At 40.3% G+C, this 23,928-nt stretch overlaps 2 protein-coding genes across 2 annotated transcripts in view; both read left to right on the top strand.

Moving 5' to 3' along the window:
• The window catches only part of GABRG3 (gamma-aminobutyric acid type A receptor subunit gamma3), a gene marked incomplete at both ends in the record, with an annotated part of 443,214 nt that overhangs the window by 281,826 nt on the left and 137,460 nt on the right, over positions 1 to 23,928 (top strand). The window lies entirely within an intron of this gene.
• Positions 3,374 to 6,358, top strand: LOC309802502 (abl interactor 1-like). Its single transcript, XM_082618103.1, has one exon. The coding sequence runs from the start codon at positions 3,479 to 3,481 to the stop codon at positions 4,691 to 4,693; it is 1,215 nt and encodes a 404-aa protein (XP_082474229.1). The 5' UTR covers positions 3,374 to 3,478; the 3' UTR covers positions 4,694 to 6,358.

Here is a 23,928-nt window from a genome sequence, read left to right on the forward strand (position 1 = left end):
CCTGGTATCTTCCTTTTCAAAAATTTTCAAAAACTCTGCATTTCCTATTAAATCAAGCTTTGTTTTCTTTCCTCTTATTGGCCAAAGTGTGTTAAATCGGTGTGGAAATCTTCATTCTACCAGCCACTTCACATTCCTTAGGTGTCAGTTAGACTGACATTTATGACTTGATTCAGTTATGGCCTTTATTCTGCTGCTGCCAGTTCTACTGGTCAGCCTTGCTTATTGCCTCCATCCAGAAGCTGAGCCATGCTGGGAAAGCCTTAGAGAGTGAGGCAGCAAGGAGCTTGGGTTCGACTCAGCCCAGACACCTCCCTCAAATGCATTTTCCTCATCAAAATTTGATAATAGAAGTATCTATTATCAAATATTAGTAGGATTGTAAAGAGTGGCTGTGAGTCCTGATAACAGTGCCCAGAATGTGGCAAACAATTTACTGCATAATGAATGCCTGGTTTAGGAGATTGATGGATCAGTTTTTTTAAGTACAGTACTGTAACAACTCCAGTGAGCTTCAGTTATTTCATTGAAAAGAAGAGAGAAAACTGAAGTGGTACATAGGCCTTAGAACATATTAATTTTATTTATTCAGCCCTCCAAAGCTGATAAATTCTGCCCTTTATCAAAATTTTCATAAATCTTATGTCTCAAGGTGCATTTGAAGGCAGTGTCATGAGGACAAAGAACAAGGCTTTGCCATTAGACAAACTTGGGTTTGAGGCTCAGCCCAGCCACCTACTCACTCTGTGACCCAAGGAAAGTTATTTACAGTTAGTTATGGGGGCAGGTTACCACACATCCTCTTAGCCTGATACCTGGTAGACAGTTAAAAAAAGAATGATTGAATAAATGGAATCCTGACAATGGGAAATGGTCTAAGAAAGATGAATCAGACATAGCACTATCACGTTCTACTTCAATGAATTTGACCCTTTTCAACTTCACTTGCCTCACATAACAGTGTAAGGATCAAAGAAAACAATGCATGATAATAAAGCAGCATGCTGAAATTTATTTGCCTCTCAATAAATGCTAATGATTGTTAGTACATTACTATAACTAATAATTAAAAGGAGCAGTATACATAATGTCCCTAGCAGAGTTGGTGTGTGCTAAACACTCAATAAATGATTTCTGTTAGTCATCATCATCATTTTTCTCATCACTCTACCCTTTTCAAGTCCAAAATCATTCATTTTGATAGAAAAGGTATAGATAATATTTGAAATAGCATTAAACTCAGGTAAGTGGAAATCCAGTGACTGATTAGAGACAGGTAATTCTTTTCAGCTATTTCCAAGGCTGGAATTAAATCAAGGGTGGTCATATTCAGAATTTTGGCTTTATTTCACCGTGTGTGTGTGTGTGTGTGTGTGTGTGCGTGTTCATGTGCATGGAGGGTATTTCTTTTTCTTTTTTTTTTTTGTGGTACGCGGGCCTCTCACTGTTGTGGCCTCTCCCGTTGCGGAGCACAGGCTCCGGACGCGCAGGCTCAGCAGCCATGGCTCAAGGGCCCAGCTGCTCCGCGGCATGTGGGATCTTCCCAGACCAGGGCACAAACCCGTGTTCCCTGCATCGGCAGGCGGACTCTCAACCACTGCGCCACCAGGGAAGCCCCCATGGAGGGTATTTCTTAGGTTACTATTAGAGACTAGAGAACATTTTTCCCTTGTGATGACTCTCCTACTAGGTGGATCTTCTGCCACCTTTTAGAACACAGATGAAGAGCCATGAGAAGTGGTTAGACAGCTCACTGGGCATTTCAGAGAGCAATAAAACGAGTTGAAAGCTTCTAAGACCATTGTCCTGAGAGAGGCAGCAATGTGACAAGGACTTTTTTTCAAGATTTTTAGAATTTTCTTGATGTCTAAATAATTCCTCTTTACCCTTATTATTATACCGAATCTTTACACCTCACCTTACCTCTCCCATCCCCTTTCCTTTCTTCTACAGGTATTTTCACCCTCATTCTTATTTTTCTCTCAGAAACTCTTTGCATCTCTGAGTACATCTTTAATTCTTCTTTCTCTACTTATTTTTCACTTCTCCTCTTGCTTTTAATTATTAATATATAAATTTGCATATTATTTTAAATGTTTTATGCATTGAGGAAGATTTTCATATGCCTCTTTAAAAAAACCAAGTGAATTCACAATCCTTTCTTACTTTTTACTTCTCTGTGATACGTGAGGGTTTTTTTCCTTTTGATTAGCAATTTTCATTTTTGAGAGAATAGAAAATGATATTTTACCCTGAAAACAACGTTTCTCGTTATATGAGGTTGTGTAAGATTTTAAGTAACTATACGCATTCATATCGCTGTATACCTACTAAATGTGTTCGTAGCTACTTCTTGTGAACCCCACTAGAGGTCAGAGACTGTCATAGGTGCTGCATTTATCATCTTCAAGTCTGAAAATTACCCTTCAAACACAGGAAGAAATGTGAAAAATACTTGTTTTTCAGGTGAGGAAACTGAGGCTTAGAGAGATTATTACTTGGGAAGTACCAGACTGAGAGTTGGCAGAGCTCAGCTGTTTTTACTTTAGCCATTCTGATTGGCGTGTAGTGACTGCTCGCTTTGGTTTTAATTTGCATTTCCTATGACCTGTGATGCTGAACATCTTTTTTACATGCTTATTTGCCATCCAAATATCTTCTATGGTGAAAATCTCATTTTTTCAACCAATTTTCTAATAGGATTGTTTTAAATGTGACCCTGGATCTTAGAAATGCCTGCTTTGCTCTTTGAAAGAGTGACAACGTTCAAGCACTTCTGTTTTGTAACATACCACCCCTTCGGAAGGGGGCAAGCCTTCCTTAACAACAGGAATAGACATAGTGCCCGGTAGAGGGGTAAAGGACTTACATTGTTTTCCTGTTCAGAATGTCTTCCATTCCATAAATTAGAGGGGTATAAGAATTTATGTTTTTCAGGATAGTTTCACAGATATTATTCTGGTGGTTCCTCACACATGATCCTGAAACTGAAAAAGAGGCAAGTGAAGTGACTTGATGGGAACCAGAAGTCAAAAGCCAGTAACAGAAACCCAGATTCCCAAGCTTTTCTTAAGACTGAGGGGGAAAATACCAAACTTCTATATTATTTTTTCCTGTTTATGACTAAGCTGTGAGTCACTATCTTTGGAAGAGAAATGGACCAGAAGCTCTTCAATGGTTCTCTCACTATTTGGGAAGGCAGTTTTCAACTCAATTACAGACATGGCAGCAGTTATAATTCAGAAGGAACTCAAATGAATAAACATAGAAATTTTCAGTTGTCATTTTTTATAGTTATTTCTTTGCCATGTTGCTTCATATACTTCTGTGAAACATTGCTTAAAAGATCAAGTTCACAATGCCAGGTGGGAGGGCGGGCAGGCGGTTTGTGTCCGGGCCGTGAGGTGCTCGGAACCTCCGCGGACCTTGCAGCCTCTGTCTCTTTAACGCGAGAGGAAGCGATGCAGAGGGGTGGAAAATGGCAGAGCTGCAGATGATACTAGAGGAGGAGATCCCGTCTGGCAAGAGGGCGCTGATAGAGAGTTATCAGAATCTGACCCGGGTGGCGGACTACTGTGAAAACAACTACATACAGGCTACAGACAAGAGAAAAGCTTTAGAAGAGACCAAAGCCTACACGACCCAATCCCTAGCTAGTGTTGCTTATCAAATAAATGCATTGGCTAACAATGTACTCCAATTGCTGGACATCCAAGCCTCTCAGCTTCGGAGAATGGAGTCTTCCATCAATCATATCTCACAGACTGTGGACATTCATAAAGAGAAAGTGTCTCGAAGAGAGATTGGTATTTTGACAACAAATAAGAATACATCAAGAACTCACAAAATAATAGCACCTGCAAATATGGAGCGTCCTGTAAGGTATATTCGGAAACCTATTGACTATACAGTTCTGGATGATGTGGGCCATGGTGTCAAGCATGGAAATAACCAGCCTGCAAGGACTGGCACACTGTCGAGAACAAATCCTCCTACTCAGAAACCACCGAGTCCTCCTATGTCAGGCCGGGGAACACTGGGACGAAATACTCCTTACAAAACCCTGGAACCTGTTAAACCTCCAACAGTTCCTAATGACTACATGACAAGTCCTGCTAGGCTTGGAAGTCAGCATAGTCCAGGCAGGACAGCTTCTTTAAATCAGAGACCGAGGACACACAGTGGAAGCAGTGGAGGAAGTGGAAGCCGAGAAAACAGTGGCAGCAGCAGTATTGGCATTCCCATTGCCGTGCCTACACCCTCGCCACCCACTGTTGGACCAGTTTCTATTGCTCCACCCCCTCCCCCTATGCCTCAGTTGACTCCACAGATACCTCTCACAGGCTTTGTGGCCAGGGTGCAGGAAAACAATGACATTCCCATGTTTGACGACTCTCCACCTCCGCCGCCGCCGCCACCAGTGGACTATGAAGATGAGGAGGCCGCTGTAGTCCAGTATAACGATCCATATGCAGATGGGGATCCTGCTTGGGCCCCAAAAAATTACATCGAGAAAGTTGTGGCAATATATGATTATACAAAAGACAAGGATGATGAGCTATCATTTATGGAGGGTGCAATCATCTATGTAGTAAAGAAGAATGATGATGGCTGGTATGAAGGAGTCTGCAATCGAGTGACTGGTCTGTTCCCTGGGAACTATGTTGAATCTATCATGCACTATACTGATTAAATTTTTGCTTTTAAAGTAGGTTCTTATTATCACTCAGTCATACTGTGGGACCATTACGGTTAACGGGATTGTCTTAAAATGTGCCCATATGTTCAGGACATGCTGTTTTATTGGTATAATTGAATGTCTACCTGTAAGCATAAATCTCTGAGGCAGTTGGTGTATTGCTAAACAGCAATCTATACAAGAGGCTGTCTGTCACTGATTGTGCTTATATACTTACTTACACATTGTTAACTTCATGACCAGCCTAAATATTCTGGGGGTGTAGGGTATAATATTTCACAAATCATGATTCAGATTGTGCCATTACATGTTTCAGTGCAGCATGGTTACTAACGCTCTGTCAGACTAATATTAAAATCAGAAAACTTAAATGCTGGTGCTGGTCATACTTTTTGTTTAGACTCTCTCATTCTTGAAATATACTGTTTGTTTAAAGCATGCATACAAATTTATGTATTGAAATATACTTAACAAAATCCAAGATGCTTCTAGTTTGTGTAATACTTACTTGGAGTACTTGTACTTGGGTCTCTTGAAACGAATTGAGTCTCCAAGATCTCCATGTGAAACAAAGACAATTGGGTTACCTGTAGTCTTGTCATTTGTACCGAAGTTTTTTAATGAGTGAATTTGCATTATAAATTTTTTCCATTCATAAATACATAAGTGAACCAAAGGTTTTTGTCCTTTCCTTCACTGGTTTGCTTTAAAAAAAATAATAACAGATACTGATTTATGGCAGAATTATGGTTCTATTTTCTCAATATATTAACTTGGAAAAAAATTTTAGCCTTATCTCAACCTATCCCAACAGCAGTGGCTGATTTTTGTAGAATTTAAAATCTGAGATGGTTATTTACAAGTCAGTCTACTGAATTCCTTTTCTAACGTAACTTTTTCAAAGCTAAGAAAATGTGTCAAAGTGCATATGCTGTAGGTAAAATTCTTAAGGATTGCTCTATCAGTCCTTTGGTTTTCCAGTGGACTGTGATATACTGGTTCAATGAAAGGAAATGATAATCATCTTTTACATATTTTTTTGGTAGCAGCGGATGTGATTGATTTTTGAATACGCACTATTTAACCCATTACCTGGCACTAGCAACATGAAAAGATTTTAAAAATAAAATAATTGGGGAAGAAAGGTGCACCATGTATTAATCATTGAACAGGGATATAGCTGACCAACAGATTTGTATTGTCTTTTGACATAACTGAAATGCAACACGTGCACTTTGTGTGTCTCCTCTTAACTTAAGGGAGGGTTAGAGGGATGTCTTCTCTTCTTCTCGTGTGTACAATTCTGTATTGCCTAGGATATTACAGTAGAGGACTCGGTTGTGGGTTTCTGTGTATTGAGGACTTGTTTGGATTTCAAATTACAGTTATGTACTGAGCATTACAGATAACAGCATAGTAAATGGTAAGACTAGTGCAAAACGTTTATTTCTGAAAATTAAAGACCATTATTGTTACCAAATCAATGTGACTGTTGCATACGCATTTTGCCTTTGTTAATTTTAAACATGATTTCAGTATCACTATTGATCAGTTACCGTCTTCATTTTTTAGAGTGGACTGTTCTCTTAATTTTGTATATAACCTGTTGTCTAAATTTTATGTACAGTCTTTTATAATAAACCATTCTCCTATATGAAATTTTGGATACTGTTAAAAATCTAACTAATGTGGATTGAAATGTAGACTTCACAGTTTTATGATCTTTACTCCTATGGTGAAACAAGATAAACCATTTGAATTTTAACATTGATTATTTATTTGTGTAATGGCTTTACATGTGGATATTAACCGTGTAAACAATACCACATATAACCATCAAGTACCATGATTAGAGTTTATAGGACTAGAATGACAGATTCAGATGGTTTAATTACATTTAAAAAGTTTTCTGAAAAACTTTGCCAATAAAAAAAAGTCCCATTAAAAAAAAAAAGATCAAGTTCAATAACCACTGTTATATATTATTTATATTTCCTTCCATCAGTGTACCAATTATTATTTTTTCTTTTCCTTTTTAAAAATTGTTATAAAGAGACTAATGTTTATCAGTTAGCTAGAGGCATTTTTTATCCCAGAAATGTGGAGACTGATTTTCTCCCCTCCACTGTCTTGAGGATAGATACTATGTCTATTTTACTATTCTGTCTCCAGTACCTAGAGCAGGGCCTTATTCATAGACTAGGGTTCACTGACAATTGTGAGAGTATTCTAAATCCTTGTTTTCTACAGAACTGATAGATTTGTCAGTTACAAAAAGGAAGATAAGACATGACTAAAAAGAAGTACAGATAATGAAGGATAAATTAATCAGATAAGAAGGGAGAAATAGTTCCAAACATAAATAAGTTTAAAATGTAAATAGATAAAACTCTCCCAGTAGAAGAAAACAATTTGGAAAAACCGAATACTAACTTTTGCTCTTCAAGATTGACACAAATAAAAGCATCAGGGAAAGCAGAAAATAGCAGAACAAATACTAACTAAAGAAAGCTGAAGAATCTGTATTAATTTCACTAATTACTTGGATTTTAAAGACTAAAAAAAGGGAAGAATTTTTCAAGTTTTTGCGTCTTTTGTTATCCCTTCCACTCCTATCATGTATCCAATGTAATGTCATTTTGATCAATTTTCTTTGTATGTGCTCTGGCATTTTCCTCAGTGTTGCAAAAAATTCAGTGTTCTTTTTGTGTTTCTCCTTTACTCTTACAGTAAGATGTTGGGGGGTTATTCCCCAACATCACAGTAAGATGTTGGGGGGTTATTCCCCATACCACACAATTCCTCATCACCAGGTGGGTGTCCTACAATTTAACTCTGTTTTGACAGTGTTACCTGGAGTTAGTGTCAGATCCCACAGGTTAAGGGCTCAGTCCCACAAGACTGTCCCCCCCAACTTCAGTGCCAATTGCAAGTAATAGGTCCCCAGGTTACCCACAACTTCTGTTTGATTTGGCTACAAATCGGAGGTTCCCATGACTCCTTCCTACTGGGATTTAATTATTTTTGCTAGAATAGCTCACAGAACTCAGGGAAACACTTACCTTTACTAGCTTGTTAAAGAATATTAAAGGATGTGGATGAACAGCCAGATGAAGGGATACATCAGGGGAGGTCTAGGAAGGTCCCGAGTGCAGGAGCTTCTGTCTCCATGGAGTTGAGGTGCATCACACTCTGGTATGTGGATGTGTTCATCAACCTGGAAACTTCCTGAGTCCCATACTGTTGGGGTTTTTACAGAGGCTTCACCATATAGGCATGATTAATAACTCTGTTTCCAGCCCCTCTCCCTTCTCTAGAGAATGGGAGGTGGGGCTGAAAGTTCCAAGTTTTGATAATGGCTTGGTCTTCCTGGTGACCAGCCCCCATCCAGGAGCCATCCAGGTGCCCACCCAGTCAACTCATTAGAGCAAAGACACTCCTATCACCCAGGAAGTTCCAAGGGATTTCAGAGCTCTGTGTCAAGAACCAGGGTCAAAGACCAAATGTTAGAACAAAAGATGTTCCTAGTGCTTTTACCACTTAGGAATTTTCAAGAGTTTCATGAGCTCTGTGCTGGGAACTGGGGTCAAAGCCTAAATATTAGTACAAAAGTTTTCTTAGCACCTCTATTTACAAGGGTTTCAGAAGCCCTATTTCAGGAACTGGGGACAGACACCTGAAATATCCTATTTGGTTCTCTGTAGGCCATTTCAATCTAAGTTTTTTCTTAAATTTTAAAAATTCTTTAGCTTCACTCTTTCTTTACATATTTCTCACAACCCATTTTAATGTTTGTCTCTTTTCAGGACTTCTATTATCTGGATGATGGCACTTCAGTCTGTGTCTTGCATATATCTTAACTTTCCTTTTATATTTCATGTGACTTTGTCTTTTCTTATCCATTGGCATCTGCTCAATCTAGTCTTTGAGTTTTGTTAAGTTTTTCCTCTGCTATATCCATTCTGTTAGTCATCCCATTTAATATCTTATTTATTTTAATGTTTCTCATATCAAATATTGCTACTATATTTCCTTAGATTTTAGTGTGTTTATCAGGCTAATATAAAATTTGAAATTAATTTATTCAAATATGTCTGCTTATAGAATCTGTCATCCAGTATGTTATTATTTTGGCCTATTAGGCAATACTCCTTTATGTGTATGCATGACTTTGTCAAGGGATGTCTGGGGGGGGCAAACCCCATTATATGACAGCCCCGAAGTATGCACAAGGGTGGATTGGGGTTTGTAAGATGAACTTTAGGACAGAGACCCCAGGTCTCAGAAAACTACCAATTACCCCTCACCCAGCCAAACAATTCAGACCTTGTCTTTTCCTCCTTTGGGTGGAGACCATAGGATTGTAATTCATTTGCCCATCTGGTTTCACTTTGGTTTAGGGTGGGAAAAATGCCTTGTTAGTTAGTCCCCATCTGTTTTTCTCAGTTATGATGACTGAAGACACCTGGGCCAAGGTCCACGTTGCTTCAGGTGTGGTCAACACAGATGTCTCAGTCAGAGATGAAACACAGCAAAAGTTGAACTCCTACAATTCACTCTTCATTTTACCCTTCCATCACTAATTTGGTCTGTCTTCTTCCCCAAGCCCAAACCACCATCCACACAACTCAATTCAGTCTCAGGTTTTCTCACAGCTCTCAGGGGCATTTTGCTACCTTTACTGCTCTACTCTCTGAGGAAAGGATGCAACCATGGTTTTGGTTCTGTGCCTTGGTAGGACTGCCTTGACCACATTTATTCCTACAATTGTGGTCTTGATTTTCAAAAATCTGTACTGACTTCCTGTTTTGGCCATGCAGAAGTTATGTGTCAGGCTGGCCTTCCCACCATAAATAACTATGTAATTGAACAAAATATATGAAATGATTGTTTTTGGATGTTGGGCAGGAGGAAGCATGTGACTATGTTCTTGGAGAGCAGAAAAGCTCATAGGGTGAGCCTCGTCATCACCTTGCTTTCTGCCTAGATGTGCTCTCCAGTCCTGGTGCAAGAAGATGGAGCCCAGACAGAACATGCTGACCTCACTGAGCTGAGGAGATGGAGATCAGAATTCTGTGATGCTGACGTGGCTGGAGATGCAGGACGAATATCAGAGAAGAGGGAACTGTGCAGAAGAAGAGGTTCAGAAATCTGACCAAAATAATAAACTGTGAGGCAGTGCTCACAAGACCTGACAGGGAACAATTACTGGGAAGCTCTGTGTTGAATGGCAGCTTTGGAAATTGTACAGAGCTCAGAGACATTAGAATTCAGACCAGCCCAAGTGGAGAGACACTAAGCATTTATTTGAAACTCAAGGAAGCCAGTGCTTTAGAAATAGGGCTAGTCTAACCCAAAAGTAAGAAGCCTAAGTTCTAGAGCTACTCAAAAAAGATTAAAAACAAGCTTCAAAAGAAACAAGCTGAATTAACTAATTACTAGAACAAAATACAATGTACTTGAAAAAAGACAACAAAATCTAGACATTAATAGCATTGCATCCAGTGTGCATAATACAATTAAAAATTATTAGATATGCAAAAAAGCAGGAAAGTGTGGCAATAATAAAGAGAAAATTCAGTCTTCACAGAAAAGACTCAGAAAGGATAGTAATGGTGGACATAACAGACAAGGACATTAAAAGACTATTATAAATGTTATTACAGTTTAAAGGGAAACAGGAAGATAATGAAAGAAGAGATGGGGAATCTCAGTAGAGACTGAAAACTATGAAAAGAATCAAAATTCTAGACCTCAAAAAGGCAATATCTAAAATTTTAAAATAATATACGGACTTAACAGGAAATTTAATATTGCATATATTGCAGAAGAAAAGATCAGTGAACTTTCTATCTTCAACAGAAACTATCTAAGCTGAACTACTGAAGGAAAAGGGCTAAAAGAATGATCAGAGCCTGAGTGACCTCTGAGACAATGTCAAGTGGTCAAGTGGTCTCAAGTGTGTGTAATAGCAGCCCCAGAAGGAGAGGAATTGGGGGAAGATATAGAGAGAAATAACGACTGAATATTATCCAAGTTTAACTGAAAAATATAAATCCTCAGGACAAAGAAACGTAACCAACCCTAGGCAGAAAATTCATACCTAGGAAAATAATAAATTGCTGAAACAAAAAAAGAAAAAAAAGATAAAGAAAAACATTTTTAAGCAACCAGAGGGAAAAGTGACATATTACAGAGGAGAATGTTGATCAAAATAGTCTGATTTCGCATCTGAAATAATGCAAACTAAAAGTAACAGTGGAATAGCATCTTTAAAGGAGAGAGAGAGAGAGAGAAAGAGAGAGATCAATCTAGTAAAAAATTATATATCCAAGGGAAATATCCTTCAAAATGTATGTTAAAAAATATATGAATGGGAGACTTCCCTGGTGGCGCAGTGGTTAAGACTCTGTGCTCCCAAGGCAGGGGGCCCTGGTTCAATCTCTGATCAGGGAACTAGATCCCACATGTGTGCCACAACTAAGAGTTCACATGCCACAACTAAGGAGCCAGAGAGCCACAAGAAAGGAGCCTACCTCCCACAACTAAGACCCTGTGCAACCAAATCAATAAATATTAAAATATATATATATATGATTAATGAGTGAGAGAATTCATCACCAGCAGAGGTGTGCTACAAGAAACATTAAAAACCTTTCTTCAGGCTGAAGGACAATTATACCAAATGGAAACTTGGGTCTACTGAAGGATTGAGGAGCTCAGATAAATGGAAATATGTAAGTAAATTTAAAGCACTTTTTCTCATTTCTTAATTTCTTCAAAAGGCAATTAGCCATTTAAAGCAAAAATAATAACAATGTGTAGTCAAGTTTATATGTGGAAAGAACATTCGACAATAATAGCACAAAGGAGAGGAGAGAGGAATTGAAAGTAGATACTCTTGTAAGTTTCTTATATGATAGGTAAATAATATAATATTAAATTATCATAGATTTTGATAAATTAAAAGATGCATATTGTAAGCTATAGAGCCACCATTAAAAATAACACAAAGAAGTATAGCTTAAAACAAATAAAGGAGATACAACAGAATACTGAAACACATTTCAGTTGATCCAAAAGACAGAAAGGAAAAATACAAGGAACAAAGGACAGATGCAACAAATAGAAAACAAATTGCAAGACGGAAGGCAAGCAGAAACATATCAATAATCACCTCAAATATAAATGTACCAAATACTCCAATTAATAACCCAATATATCAATTTTTTTATCGCAGTGTTAGTGCTCTTGATTATTTTGAAATCACGACAGTAGAATTATGTGATGACTGTGACAAATAAGATGTGTGCAAGAAATAAGATATTTTCATTTCGTTAGCATTTTCTTGCTAGTTGTCCCAAATGAGTGTTTAAAAGGGGAAGGCTGATGTAAAAATGTGCCAATTATCAGTATATTATTATTCATTCCCCAAATAGATTTTGAATCTCTCAACTCAAGCAATTTCAAATTGAAAATATATAATTACTACTTTCAAGTCTGTCCCTTCCAGATTGGGTTTTTAGCTCTCGCTCTGCAGATGACTCAGACTATTCATCAGGTGGTGACAGAAAAGCAGGAGCTGGGCCTGGTCTGGTGTTGGACAAGGAGGAAGCGGGCGGAACAGGGCACCCGTATCTGGGAGTGCTCATCATGGGTTACACTGCTCGCACCTGGCTGGGTGAGTTGGATGTTAGAGCCAGATCATCAAACATTCCTCCTAAAAATACAGTCCATTAGAATCCATGCTCTCAAATTAAGAAATAAATTATAGCTTTGAGAATCTGCATCAAATCTTAAATCATGAAACCCCTTCACTTTACTTAACTATGTCTTTTAATATTAAATAAAAATTATTTTTCTTTCCCTTGGGCTATCAATGTAAAGGCTAGACATAAAGGAACACTGGTGCACAGAGATGTTCTCCTCAAGTTATTACTCCTGGTGGAAGTGCCCAAAGGTTCCTGCCATTCCTTTGCTCTTTGCCGCAAATTGTGTGTGTGTGTGTTTAGTATATGAAGACAGAGACAGAGAGAGAAGTAGTATACCATCAATTAAGAAAATCATAACAAGGAAGAAAATTATTCCTCCCTTGCCACCTAGAACAACAGTTTTAGTGTTTCGGTTTAGTATTTGTGCACATTCTGTGGTGTGTTACACAGGTTCTAGGCCAACCAAAACCCATGCTTGTGTCAGACACTGTTGTTCTGGGTGCAGTGAAGAGATGTGAATAAGGGTGATCTTAGCTTCCAAGGTGCCCAAAGGAGAAATGTGTATAAGCAGAGCAAAAATTATAGAGTGGCAGGGATAGGACAGCATGGCCAGGTGTGTGGGAGGAAGTGTCTGCTCTGAGAAGTGAAGCTTCCCTGGAGTCCATGGAGTTGTTACAGGGAAGTCCTGGAAGATTCTTTAGTCCTCAGCATGGTGACTTCCTTGACTGTAGAGTTTCCCTAGGGATCATCAGGGCTGGGTTCTCCACTGAGCCTCACCCTCACTCTGCTTTCCTCCTTTGAAACCTGTAGCTCAGAGCCATGACATATCTGAGGCTTAGGTTATTTATACCCATTATTATCCTGCACTTCTGCATGTTGAACTGCTCTCTGACACCCTCCTTACTACTTTCCCAGAATCCACTCTATCCTTCTCCAGCCCTGAGGTTCAGCAGGACAGGCAGACCTGGACATTGATCTCTTTCAATATCACTTCATCTAGTAAATGCATGCAGCACATGTGCACCTGCAGCCGCAGACCTCTATGAGCCAGAAATGTTCCTTGAATCCTTTTCACCAAGTATGACTGCAAGCCCCATCACCCAGTTTAATTCCAGTCATACTGACCCGGAACCTTCCTCCCCTCCAGGGATCCAGGGATTCCCATGGTATTCAGACCTCAGAACAGTGCCTGCAGTGCCAAGACAGCCTTAACAGTCCAAGTCTCTGCACCAGGAAGGCACAGGCTCGTTTCTGTTGGGCAAACTGTGGTCTCAGGATTAGCTGGTGAGTCTAAGAACCCTGGGCAAACGGTCCAGCCACCCTGAGGGCACCATGCAGATGAGGGTTCCCTCAGGCTGCCAGCAGCAATTTGTACTGTCATCATCAGAGTGGCCTGAATTCCACTCATCCATCTGTGAATGCACCTAAAGAAATGCTCCTTCTGCTTGCAAGCCTCACTCTGGGACTAGGAGAGCAACACCTCATCAAACAGTTGGCCTCATCTCTTGTGACAGAGGCGTATAACACTCTGTTCTGAAAGTCTATAATCATTTGCTAGCTCTAAAGTTGAAATGTCAGGGCTTTCTTCTTGTTGCATTTTAACTACCTACTTCGTTTGTAAATGTTCTGGATGTGATCCTCTTCTTTGATGTAGGGAAATGGGTTTGCAGTTAGGGTCCCATTACAGTTCAGCAGGGAGTTGGCTGCTTTGGCAGTTCTGAGAAGATAACCCACACACATGCCCATTAGTCTGCTCCTTTGGTTAACAATTCCAAGCAGAATTGGATGCAGATTGGTGTGGTTTTATGAGGGAGAAGGAGGGAGAATGGAGAGGGAGGGGTAAGAGGAAGAGGAGGGGCAGGGAGGAACCTAGTGAGGAGATTCTGAATAGCATTTTTTGCTCCAAATACTTAATCTTTTATTAATAGTTAATTATAAATATGTATATTTAGGTGACATTTCCCTCACAATATTTGTAGGAAAATTTATTTATGAAACATACAAAACCAGAGAGAACAGTGCACTGTTACCCTGTATGCTCATAATCTGATTCAATAATTATCAAGATTTCCCTGCACTTTTTATTTTTGATGGTGAAATAATTTAATTCAAACCTAGGCCTCTCATCATTTTGCCCCTACATACCCGAGAATACTTTGCTAAAACATATGGACTTTTAAAACCGAACAATACTGTTATACTGCCAACAAAATCCCCATTGCTTCCCTGACATCCTGTAATGTGCAGACCACAACCAGTCGTATTCGTGTGGCTGCCTTGTTAGAGCAGCATCGGGCCATCCATGCCACACTTGGTCTCATCCACGTGTCCGATGAGTGTCCTTCCTTCTCCAGCAGAACATCCATCTGCTTGCTTTTCCATGCATTGATGTGTTGAAGAAATTTCGCTGCTTTCTTTCTTCTGGAGCTATTTAACCTACTACCCACATTTCCTGCATTTCATATGTTGTATCACATCAGGCACTGTTTCTTCCACTTTAATAGAGTCCATCAGTACAAAACCACTGTCCTTCATCAATTAAGGGCTATTTGGTTACCCAGGCACACTACTGTACAGGAAAAGGAGGATGAATGCTGAAATCTTTCCCTTTAATTGCCAGTTGGCAGAGTGGGCAGTGCTCTATGCATCCCCAGTGCTGACCAGTGACTGTTCCCTCCCCCCTCCCCTCTTCCCTCCCCTCCCATCTCCTCCCCTCCACTCTCTTCCCTCACTCTCACACACATTTTATTGAATATCATCATTATAAACTCATACATCCTTATATATTCAGTACATTTTTTAAATTGAAGTATCGTTGATTTACAGTGTTTCAGGTATACAGCAAAGTGATTCAGTTATACATAAATATATACATATATATTCTTTTTCATTTTCTTTTTCATTATGGGTTATTACAAGATATTCAGTGTAGTTCCCGGTGCTATATAGTAGGTAGTAGGTTCTTGTTGTTTGCCTATTTTATATATAGTAGTGTGTGTATATTAATCCCAAACTCCTAATTTATGCCCCCCATATCCCCTTTGGTGACCATAAATTTGTTTTCTGTCTGTGAGTCTATTTCTGTTTTGTTTTCTAAAAAAAGTTCATTTGTATCATTTTTTTTTAGATCCCACATATGAATAATCTCTGTCTGACTTACTTTGCTTAGTATGATAATCTCTAGGTCTATCTGCAAATGGTTGCTGCAAATAGCAATTTCATTCTTTTCTTATGGCTGATTAGTATTCCGTTGTATACATGTACGACATCTTCTTTATCCATTCATATGTTGATGAACATTTAGGTTGATTCCATGTCTTGGCTATTGTAAATAGTGCTGCTGTGAGCACTGGGGTGCATGTATCTTTTATAGTAGTTACTTTTCTGAGTCTCATATTTTCCTGTCCTTGTTGAATGGAAGCCCCTGAAAATTGGCTTCTGTGACTTTTGACATGACCCTCCTCAGGTGTCACACGATGTCCCAGGATCTCTTTGTATATTTCTTTCCCAAACCCTGTAATTAGTCATTCTTCTACGGGGCTCGGTCCCTACTCAGTGGGGAATGGCATTTAGAAAATACCATCTGGCACCTAGGGACATTGCTATCAGGTTGTCACAGTTTCTAGAACCGTCCATCATTCAGAGCTAGGAAGTAACATAGTGTTTAAAGAAAGCGATCAGGACCAAGGAACAGCCCCGTGATTGCTGGCCTTCCATCGGGCCTTCCCCTGGGAATGGTGGGTTTCATTGTCCCTACTTGTCTCTGGGAACTGCTTCTCTACACCCTCCACCCCAGGGGGACTTTCTGTCTCTACTGCCCAGGGCTCCTGCCCTACTCGGGGCACATTCTGCTTCTACAGCTTCCTCAGTGTTTGTGACCAGCACAAACTCCCTGGTCGTCTGTGACCCTCAATCCCTCTGCCAGCTGCACTTTCTGCACACACCTGCAGCTTAGGGCCTGCAAAGACTTCTCCCAGTTTTCCCGTAATTTGCCGACCCAATGCCCTGGTTTCTACCTGGGGCCAGATCCTCTTTTGGGGGGGATGGATGTTTTGGGGCAGCCTGTGCCTGTAGACTTCAGGTGGCCCCTTGCATCATCCACCACCTTGATGCCAACCCTACCTACCACTGTGGCCACCTACCAGTATTTTGACACTCAGGGCTATTCCCTGACACCTGTTTGTTTGTTTTTTTGTCTGTTTTAAAGATATCATCCAGGGGTTTTTCATATGTTATCCTCATCCTCAATGATCTGTTTGGCTTGCATTGAGGATCTGGGGAAATTCAGAAACTATGCAGCCATCCTGATTCCACTGCCCAATAACGTTTTAAATTAGAATTAGTTTATGATTAGACGTGACCTAGACAGACGCCTCTCATGGAGACATTTATAGGCATGTTCAGGTGGAGAAGATAAATGCCAGAAAGCATGACAGACGGGCCCTTGGAGGGTCAGACATCCTTCAGGATCATTCTAAAGAAAGGAAGCCTTTATTTTCTTTTTCTCACAATGCATTCTGACCTTTGTGCTAAGAATAATTTCGTTGTTGCTTCAAACATTTCCAGTTCACCTCTAATTGCTGGTTACAAGGAAAGAAGAAGCCTTGATGTCCCTTCCTCTAAGCACACCTGCAGAATCGCCTCTGCAGAATGGCCTGGGGCAAGTCATGTACCATAAACAGCCTAAAAGAGTCAGTTCTTAGCAACCTTGTATTAAAAAAAAGGCGTGGGGCTTCCCTGGTGGCGCAGTGGTTGCAAGTCTGCCTGCCGATGCAGGGGACACAGGTTCATGCCCCGGTCCGGGAAGATCCCACATGCCGCAAAGTGGCTGGGCCCGTGAGCCATGGCTGCTGAGCCTGCACGTCCGGAGCCTGTGCTCCGCAATGGGAGAGGCCACAACAGTGAGAGGCCCACGTATCGCAAAAAAAAAAATAAAAATATAAAAAAGGCGTGGAGCATAAAGCTGGTATTGGGAAATTTCTTCTGGCCTACATAAAAAGGTATGCTTAAAAAATGATAAACAAGCAAACTATACTTTCTGCAGCTCCAGTTTGACTGCTGGGGAAAATTAAACTTTTTCCTTTTTTTTTTTTTTTTTTAATTTAAGAGATCAACACAGCATTCAGCATGCTAATATGCATCATATAATACTGAATTTCTTAAAGAAAGAGCCAACAGTCAGCATTTCCCAAGCTTACATGACTGCCCAGCCCATTTATTCCTATATTTTAACAGTTCAGTTCCATCTTGTTCTAAACCTGTGCTCTCAAGGGACACAGCTATAGAATGGGTGCTACAAGAGCTATAGTGCTTACTAGCACCAAAAATCTACTGTGAGCTTAGGAAAGGTAATAATATTCACTCTTTAACCACTCATTCATGAACCACTGTTTACAGAATAGCTTCGTGTTATTCTAGGTCATGCTAGTTATGCCAGAGGACCTACACTTACCTTGCTGCTCTCAAGGAGAGAAGGGGGTTAAAAAATCGTTCTAACAATAGGTCTCGAGTACAGCAGTTGTGGAGCATGAGGAACTGTAAATAAAGGAGCAAGTGGTCTCTGTCCTAAGAATAGTTCAGTTGTTACTTTAAGCATTTCTAGTGTTAAGAGATAAACTGAAGCATGTTAAAGTTTTTCAAGAGTTTATCTGAGCAACATCAATTTGAGTTGGGCAGCACCAAACCAGAAGTGGTTAGGAGCACTCTACCAAAACAGGAGCTGGGGGTAAGGCTTTTATAGAGCAGACGGGGAAGCAAAGCAAGAAAATTATTTGATTGGCTACAGCTTAAGCAGTTTTCTTACTTGGGAAAGCCTAGTTGGCTCTGTATAATGGGTTGTTCTTAAATTTCATTTTCTGGGATACCAGTGCATTCACAGGAATTGACTTTGGTTTAGGTTTTGGTTTGCTTATGCAGGTAGCTACCAAGGCATTAGAGCAACTTTGATCTAATGGCCTCCTTGTTTAATTATTGTAACACTAGTTATTGACTCTGCCCTGAAAAGTCAGGAAGGCTTCTCAGAAGAGGATTCAAGTCTGGGAACTTGCAAGGTGGAGAGTTGGAAATTTCCAGACTGGTTATATTAAGTTACCACTGTGTGCTTTTCTACTGAAAGGAGAGCTTGGGAAATGCTGGAGATGAGATGCTGAACTCAATGCCTGATTATAAATAAAGTAGCAAAGAGCATCAGTGACAATGCCCAAGTTATGACTCTCTGATTAATGGGGAAAGAGTTGGTGGTTTGGCTTGTGTGTGTCACACCTACCTGGGTCTGTTTCGTATCTGTGGTTTAGTAGCAGGGGAATGCTCCTGAACTGCTCCAACATGCATTTCAATCTCTTAAAAACTTTGCAGGGCTGCCCAGAGTACAACCTTAAACAAACCAGCTTCTCACAGATGTTCCAAGTGTTGATGAGTATTATTGACTTGTTTAATACTTGCTCGTGGTAAAAAACCAAAACTCACACAAGCCTAAAAGTCAGAAATTGTGAAATTCCTTTTCAGAAGTTCAAATCAATGCCAAAATCAGACATATGACTTATTTTTAAATGAAAATAATAACATCAATGAAGGGCCATGATTTACCATTTTAAAACATGTCCAATTTAGCAATCTAGTGATACAGTATTGTCAGCCCTCCAAGAGTGTGTTGCAAAACAATGCCCCATGCATTGTCCCATGTCCCATGCAATGCAATATACAGTGTCACTGTGCATTCATCTTATGTGTCCAAGATAATAGTGCATTAGCTATATTCAAAAAAGGTGCATTGTACATTTTCCATTTTTGTTGATAACAGAGCCTCCAGTTTTGTAATTACTTACTTTCAGTCTATAACTTCTTGCTTTAACAGATTCCTTTGATTTGGGGGATGAAATTCTGATGGCTTTATGCTTAGTCTGACTCCACAAAATTTATCATTTTTCCCTGTGCTATAGCATGAAAACTTTAATCAGGAACTACCCAAGTGAGCAGTTTCCAGTTTCAAAATGTTTAGAATTCATCCATTCCTATACAAAGAAACAGAACACCCTAGGGTTCTACTGTCCTGTCAGTAGAACTAAATTTCTGAAGACTTTGAGTGTTCAGAAGTTTAGTTTGATTCCCGATTTCTTGTCATATTTTATTTGTTTGTTTGTTTGTTTGGTTTGGTTTGGTTTGGTTTGGTTTGCGGTATGTGGGCCTCTCACTGTTGTGGCCTCTCCTGTTGCAGAGCACAGGCTCCGGATGCGCAGGCTCAGCGGCCATGGCTCACGGGCCTAGCCGCTCCGTGGCATGTGGGATCTTCCCGGACCGGGGCTCAAACCCGTGCCCCCTGCATTGGCAGGCGGACTCTCAACCACTGCGCCACCAGGGAAGCCCTATTTGTTTTTAATGGTATGAATTTCAAACGCATAGTAGTTGGAGGCCAGAAGAAGCACTGGGTGTTTGGAAAAGGAAACAGTGATCTGAGGTGAGGAAAAGGAGAATCACCTCTTCAACCTTGTATGCCTTAAGACAGCGCCTCTGTCTTTTCTCCCTGTTACCAAATTGTTCTCCTAGTTCACAGTAAATTCGTCACCTCTTAGATATGACTGAAGGCGGCTCCAAGGAGTCCGAGCAGTTCTGTCTTGAGTGCATTTTGCATGTTGGTCATTTGTGTGGAATGCAGACTCCCCAGTGAACATTCGTGAATCCTCAACTTTCCCCAGGAAACGCTGGGATCAAGGCACTTGTTTTCCATATCACAGCACTCACGAAGGTGTTGGTTAGCACCTTGGGCAATAGAGATAAATCGGGCATGTCCACAATGAACACACACTGTTTCTGAAGAACCTTATTAGCATTAAGTACGTAAAGGCTTGAGAACCATTGGTTGAGAAGACGGAATAGATTTATATCCTTCAACAGCAACTGTGAGTAGATGTGTGAACAGCTTGAGTGAAAGGAAAAAAAATGACACTGAACAAGAGAACAACCATAAAATTCTTCCAGATCACTTATTTTCAGTCACTTTTTGATGGTATGTTTCCATCCACAAGTGGCTCAGTGCCTCCGTGGTGGTGCAGTAGACATTTCTTTTTCTCGTAGCCTGCATTCACCTTCCATGTCTCACCATCACCCCACTCCCCTGAGCCAGCCTCTGTTCCTCTCATACCCCCTCACACTTCCTGCAGAGCTGCAACCATGACATCACTTACACCGTTAACTTTACTCCAGCTTGGTTCCCTTTTCTAAAGTCTATACACCGTGTGTGAGTGTGTTTGTGTGTGTGTGTGTGTGTGTGTGCAGCTAAGGTCAGTTCCAGGGATAACTGAAAAACACCACAACCACCAGCATTGTTTTCTTTTATTGTTCTTTTATTTTCTCCTTGGTCCTTTCTGGCCACAAATCAACTGGCAAATGTTCTTACCATTCACCTCTTGTCACTGTTAGCACTCCTGGTGGCCACTGAAAATTGTCTATCTTGTACCTACTTAGGGCTCAAGACTTGGACTGACCAACCTAATACACAAAGTTGTTTTGGCTTAGTATTTTAGGGTTTATTTTAGTCTGTTCTAACAAAATATTGTAGACTGGGTGGCTTAAACAACAGAAATTTATTTCTCACAGCTTTGGAGGCTAAAAATCCGAGATCCATCTGGTGTCTGGTAAGAACCTGCTTCCTGGCTTGCAGATGGCACATCCTCTGTGTGCATGGTGGACACTAATAATATAAGGACACTAATCTTATCTCACCAAGACCCTACCTATGACCTCATTTAGCCTTAATTACTTCTATAATGTCCTAATCTCCAAATGTGGTCACAATGGGGGTTAGGGCTTCAACATATGAATTTGGAGGGACACAATTCAGTCCATAGCAGGGTTGGAAATTCCTCTCTTGCTTCAGGTGTTGCTTTCAGCTGCTAAATTGTACTGACTCCACTTAAAAGAGCCCCAGTTTCAAACTTCATGACATGGAGCATTGCAATAAGGGTCTAAGGAACTGAAGGGCCAGAATTAAATAAATATCTCACCATCAAATATGCCTGTCTCCCAGCATTTCAGGGTGGAGAATAGCAAGCAGGCACCTGGCAGGAGGATGTTTTGTTAAGAGCAGCCTCTGTGCCATGCCCCAGGGTAAGGGCCACTGAGAGCCACACAACATGGGCAATTTGGAGGGTATTGTCAGTAGGGAATCTCAAGTCAGCACACTGGTGCTGCCCCATGTCAGACCCTCAGAGTTCTTCATTCTACACTTCATCCATCAGGAGGGAAAAACAGAAGGCAGGCCTCTTGAGCACACACACCCTTGTTTACTGGAAGTCTTATCTAGACTCTCATTTTAGGCCATATTTGTGTAACAGGTGTATCCTAACACAAATACCTGGGGATGCAACAATGAGGGAAGCTGTGTTACAGATGTGTGGCCACTCACAGCATCCACTGAAAGGATCAGGCCGAGATTGGGGCTAGAAACACAGATTCCACGATTTCTGTCTGAATGAATTTCTAATTCTCTCGGTTCTATGCCGATGCACTGTCATGTGTACACCATCTGACCACACATGTGCATCCTCACCACATCATTCTGGAGGCAGTTTTCCCTTTTCTCTGTTATGTGATGCACCAATGACAAATGATTATTCATTCACTTATACATACATGTTGAGCATCATAATTATGTAAGCACTCCTCGAAGTGCTGGGTAAGCAGTAGTAAACCAAAGACCTCAGCACTCAAAAGTGACGAGCTCTGGTCATATTCAGATCCTAAGGTCCCAGTTATTTCTTCACTTTTTTCCTACCAAACTATACCAGATACTTAGCAGTCTTATTCATCCAGTTCTGCACACGAGAAAGCATAGTGAATCCCCCAAGGTACCAAATGCCATTGTAATATAGCATTTCCACTGTGACGTGAAGTTGAATGTAATTGAAAAATATATGGGACTCCTACTGAGTGTTAGTAGGAAGTAGAAAGCTACAAAATTGAATGTAGACACAAACATTAGAATAACACAGAGAAGCCAGTAAAAATGCAGGTTTTGAAGCACCTTGCATATCAGCTCTGGGGATTGTCCCTCACTACATGTACTTTCTACAGATTATCTTGCTGGTTTTTGGACTGCAAGCTCTATGCTGGAATGCAGACTGGAGCCTGCAAAGCAGGGGTGGCTGGAACCTAAGCAATTCACTCCCACAAACTAGTCTTAATAGGCTTATTATTCAAATGTGTATTTATTCAAAATTACAGATTATAAAATGCCATGGACCTGAGAAGTTATTCTCAAATATTCAAGACTTTGAGTAGTCAAATCCATGAATAGTACACATTTTACTCGGCAACAATATTGTTTTTCATAAATGATATTTAAGAAGATGTGCTTAGGAATCAAAGAGACCGTGCTCTGAATCTGGAGTCACCACATAAGAGCTGCATGACCTGGTACCTGGAGACCCCTGGGATTCCACTCCACAATGGAGGTAATGTTTCCCACTTCCCAGTGTGATCCTGAGAGTTAAAAGAGTTGATGTGAGGAGAACACCTAGCTGAGAGGCTGGGATAGAGAAAGACCTTCCCACACAGCTGCCAGCCAAAGACATTTGTGCTGAAGTCGAATGTCCCCACTGAACATCCAGCTGTGCATGTGGATTTGCAACTTCTGGGCATCAGAGTGGTCCTGCTGGGAGGCCGGGTGGTGTGCATGCTCACCAGCCTCATTAACAGGATGCCCATTTGACAGAAATGAGCCACTGCTGGTTCAGGCAGCTGATGGGCAGATGATGCTTACAGGAAACCTACAGAAAACATCCTCTGATAACCAAAGATGCAGTCTTAGGGTGATGTCAAGTTAAATAGAGAAAAAACAACAAGAAAAACTTGTGCTTTTATGATTTATTTTTAATTTTCAATGAGGAATGATCAGTTCATCTTAGAAGAGCCTTAGGTGGTTGGTTTCTTTAAATCCTTGATTTCTACTTTGTGAAATATTATTTTATAGATGACAAAGGTTTACTTTTTCTTTTCCAGCTTTTTTCTACTGATGAGCCGTGAAATGATCAGCTGGAGTTTTAAATGGATGACAAACCTGCTTCATTTTCTTTCTATTAGTATCTGATCATGTTGCGTATTTCTGAATGATGAGGTGTAAATAAACTATCTTATTTTCCCCCTGGGGCCATAAGAAAACTAGAAAGAAGAACAAAAACCAAAAGATTAGGCTGGACTTTGCACCCTTCTTTTAGCTCCTGTCTGTGAGATGGTGAAAGTGAGAACCTAGTGAGGAAGCAGGTGCCCACGCTGCACCTCTAAGGAGAAGGGAGAGGCTGGTACAAAGCCAGCACTTTAGATTCCAACTCCCTGATTTTATCCAACACACTGCACATTTAAGTAACAGAAGTGCTATTTTGAAGGGGGTCAAGAGGTGATTGAAATGGCTCTGGGCCTTGAAAAACTGTCAAAGTATTTTTTTTCCAGTTTTATCAAGACATAATTCACATATAAATTGTATTAGTTTTAGGTGTACAGCATGATGATTTGATATATTGCAAA

This window comes from Mesoplodon mirus (assembly GCF_964341445.2).
Source record: "Mesoplodon mirus genome assembly, chromosome: 4".
In the NCBI taxonomy this organism is placed as follows: Eukaryota; Metazoa; Chordata; class Mammalia; order Artiodactyla; family Ziphiidae; genus Mesoplodon; species Mesoplodon mirus.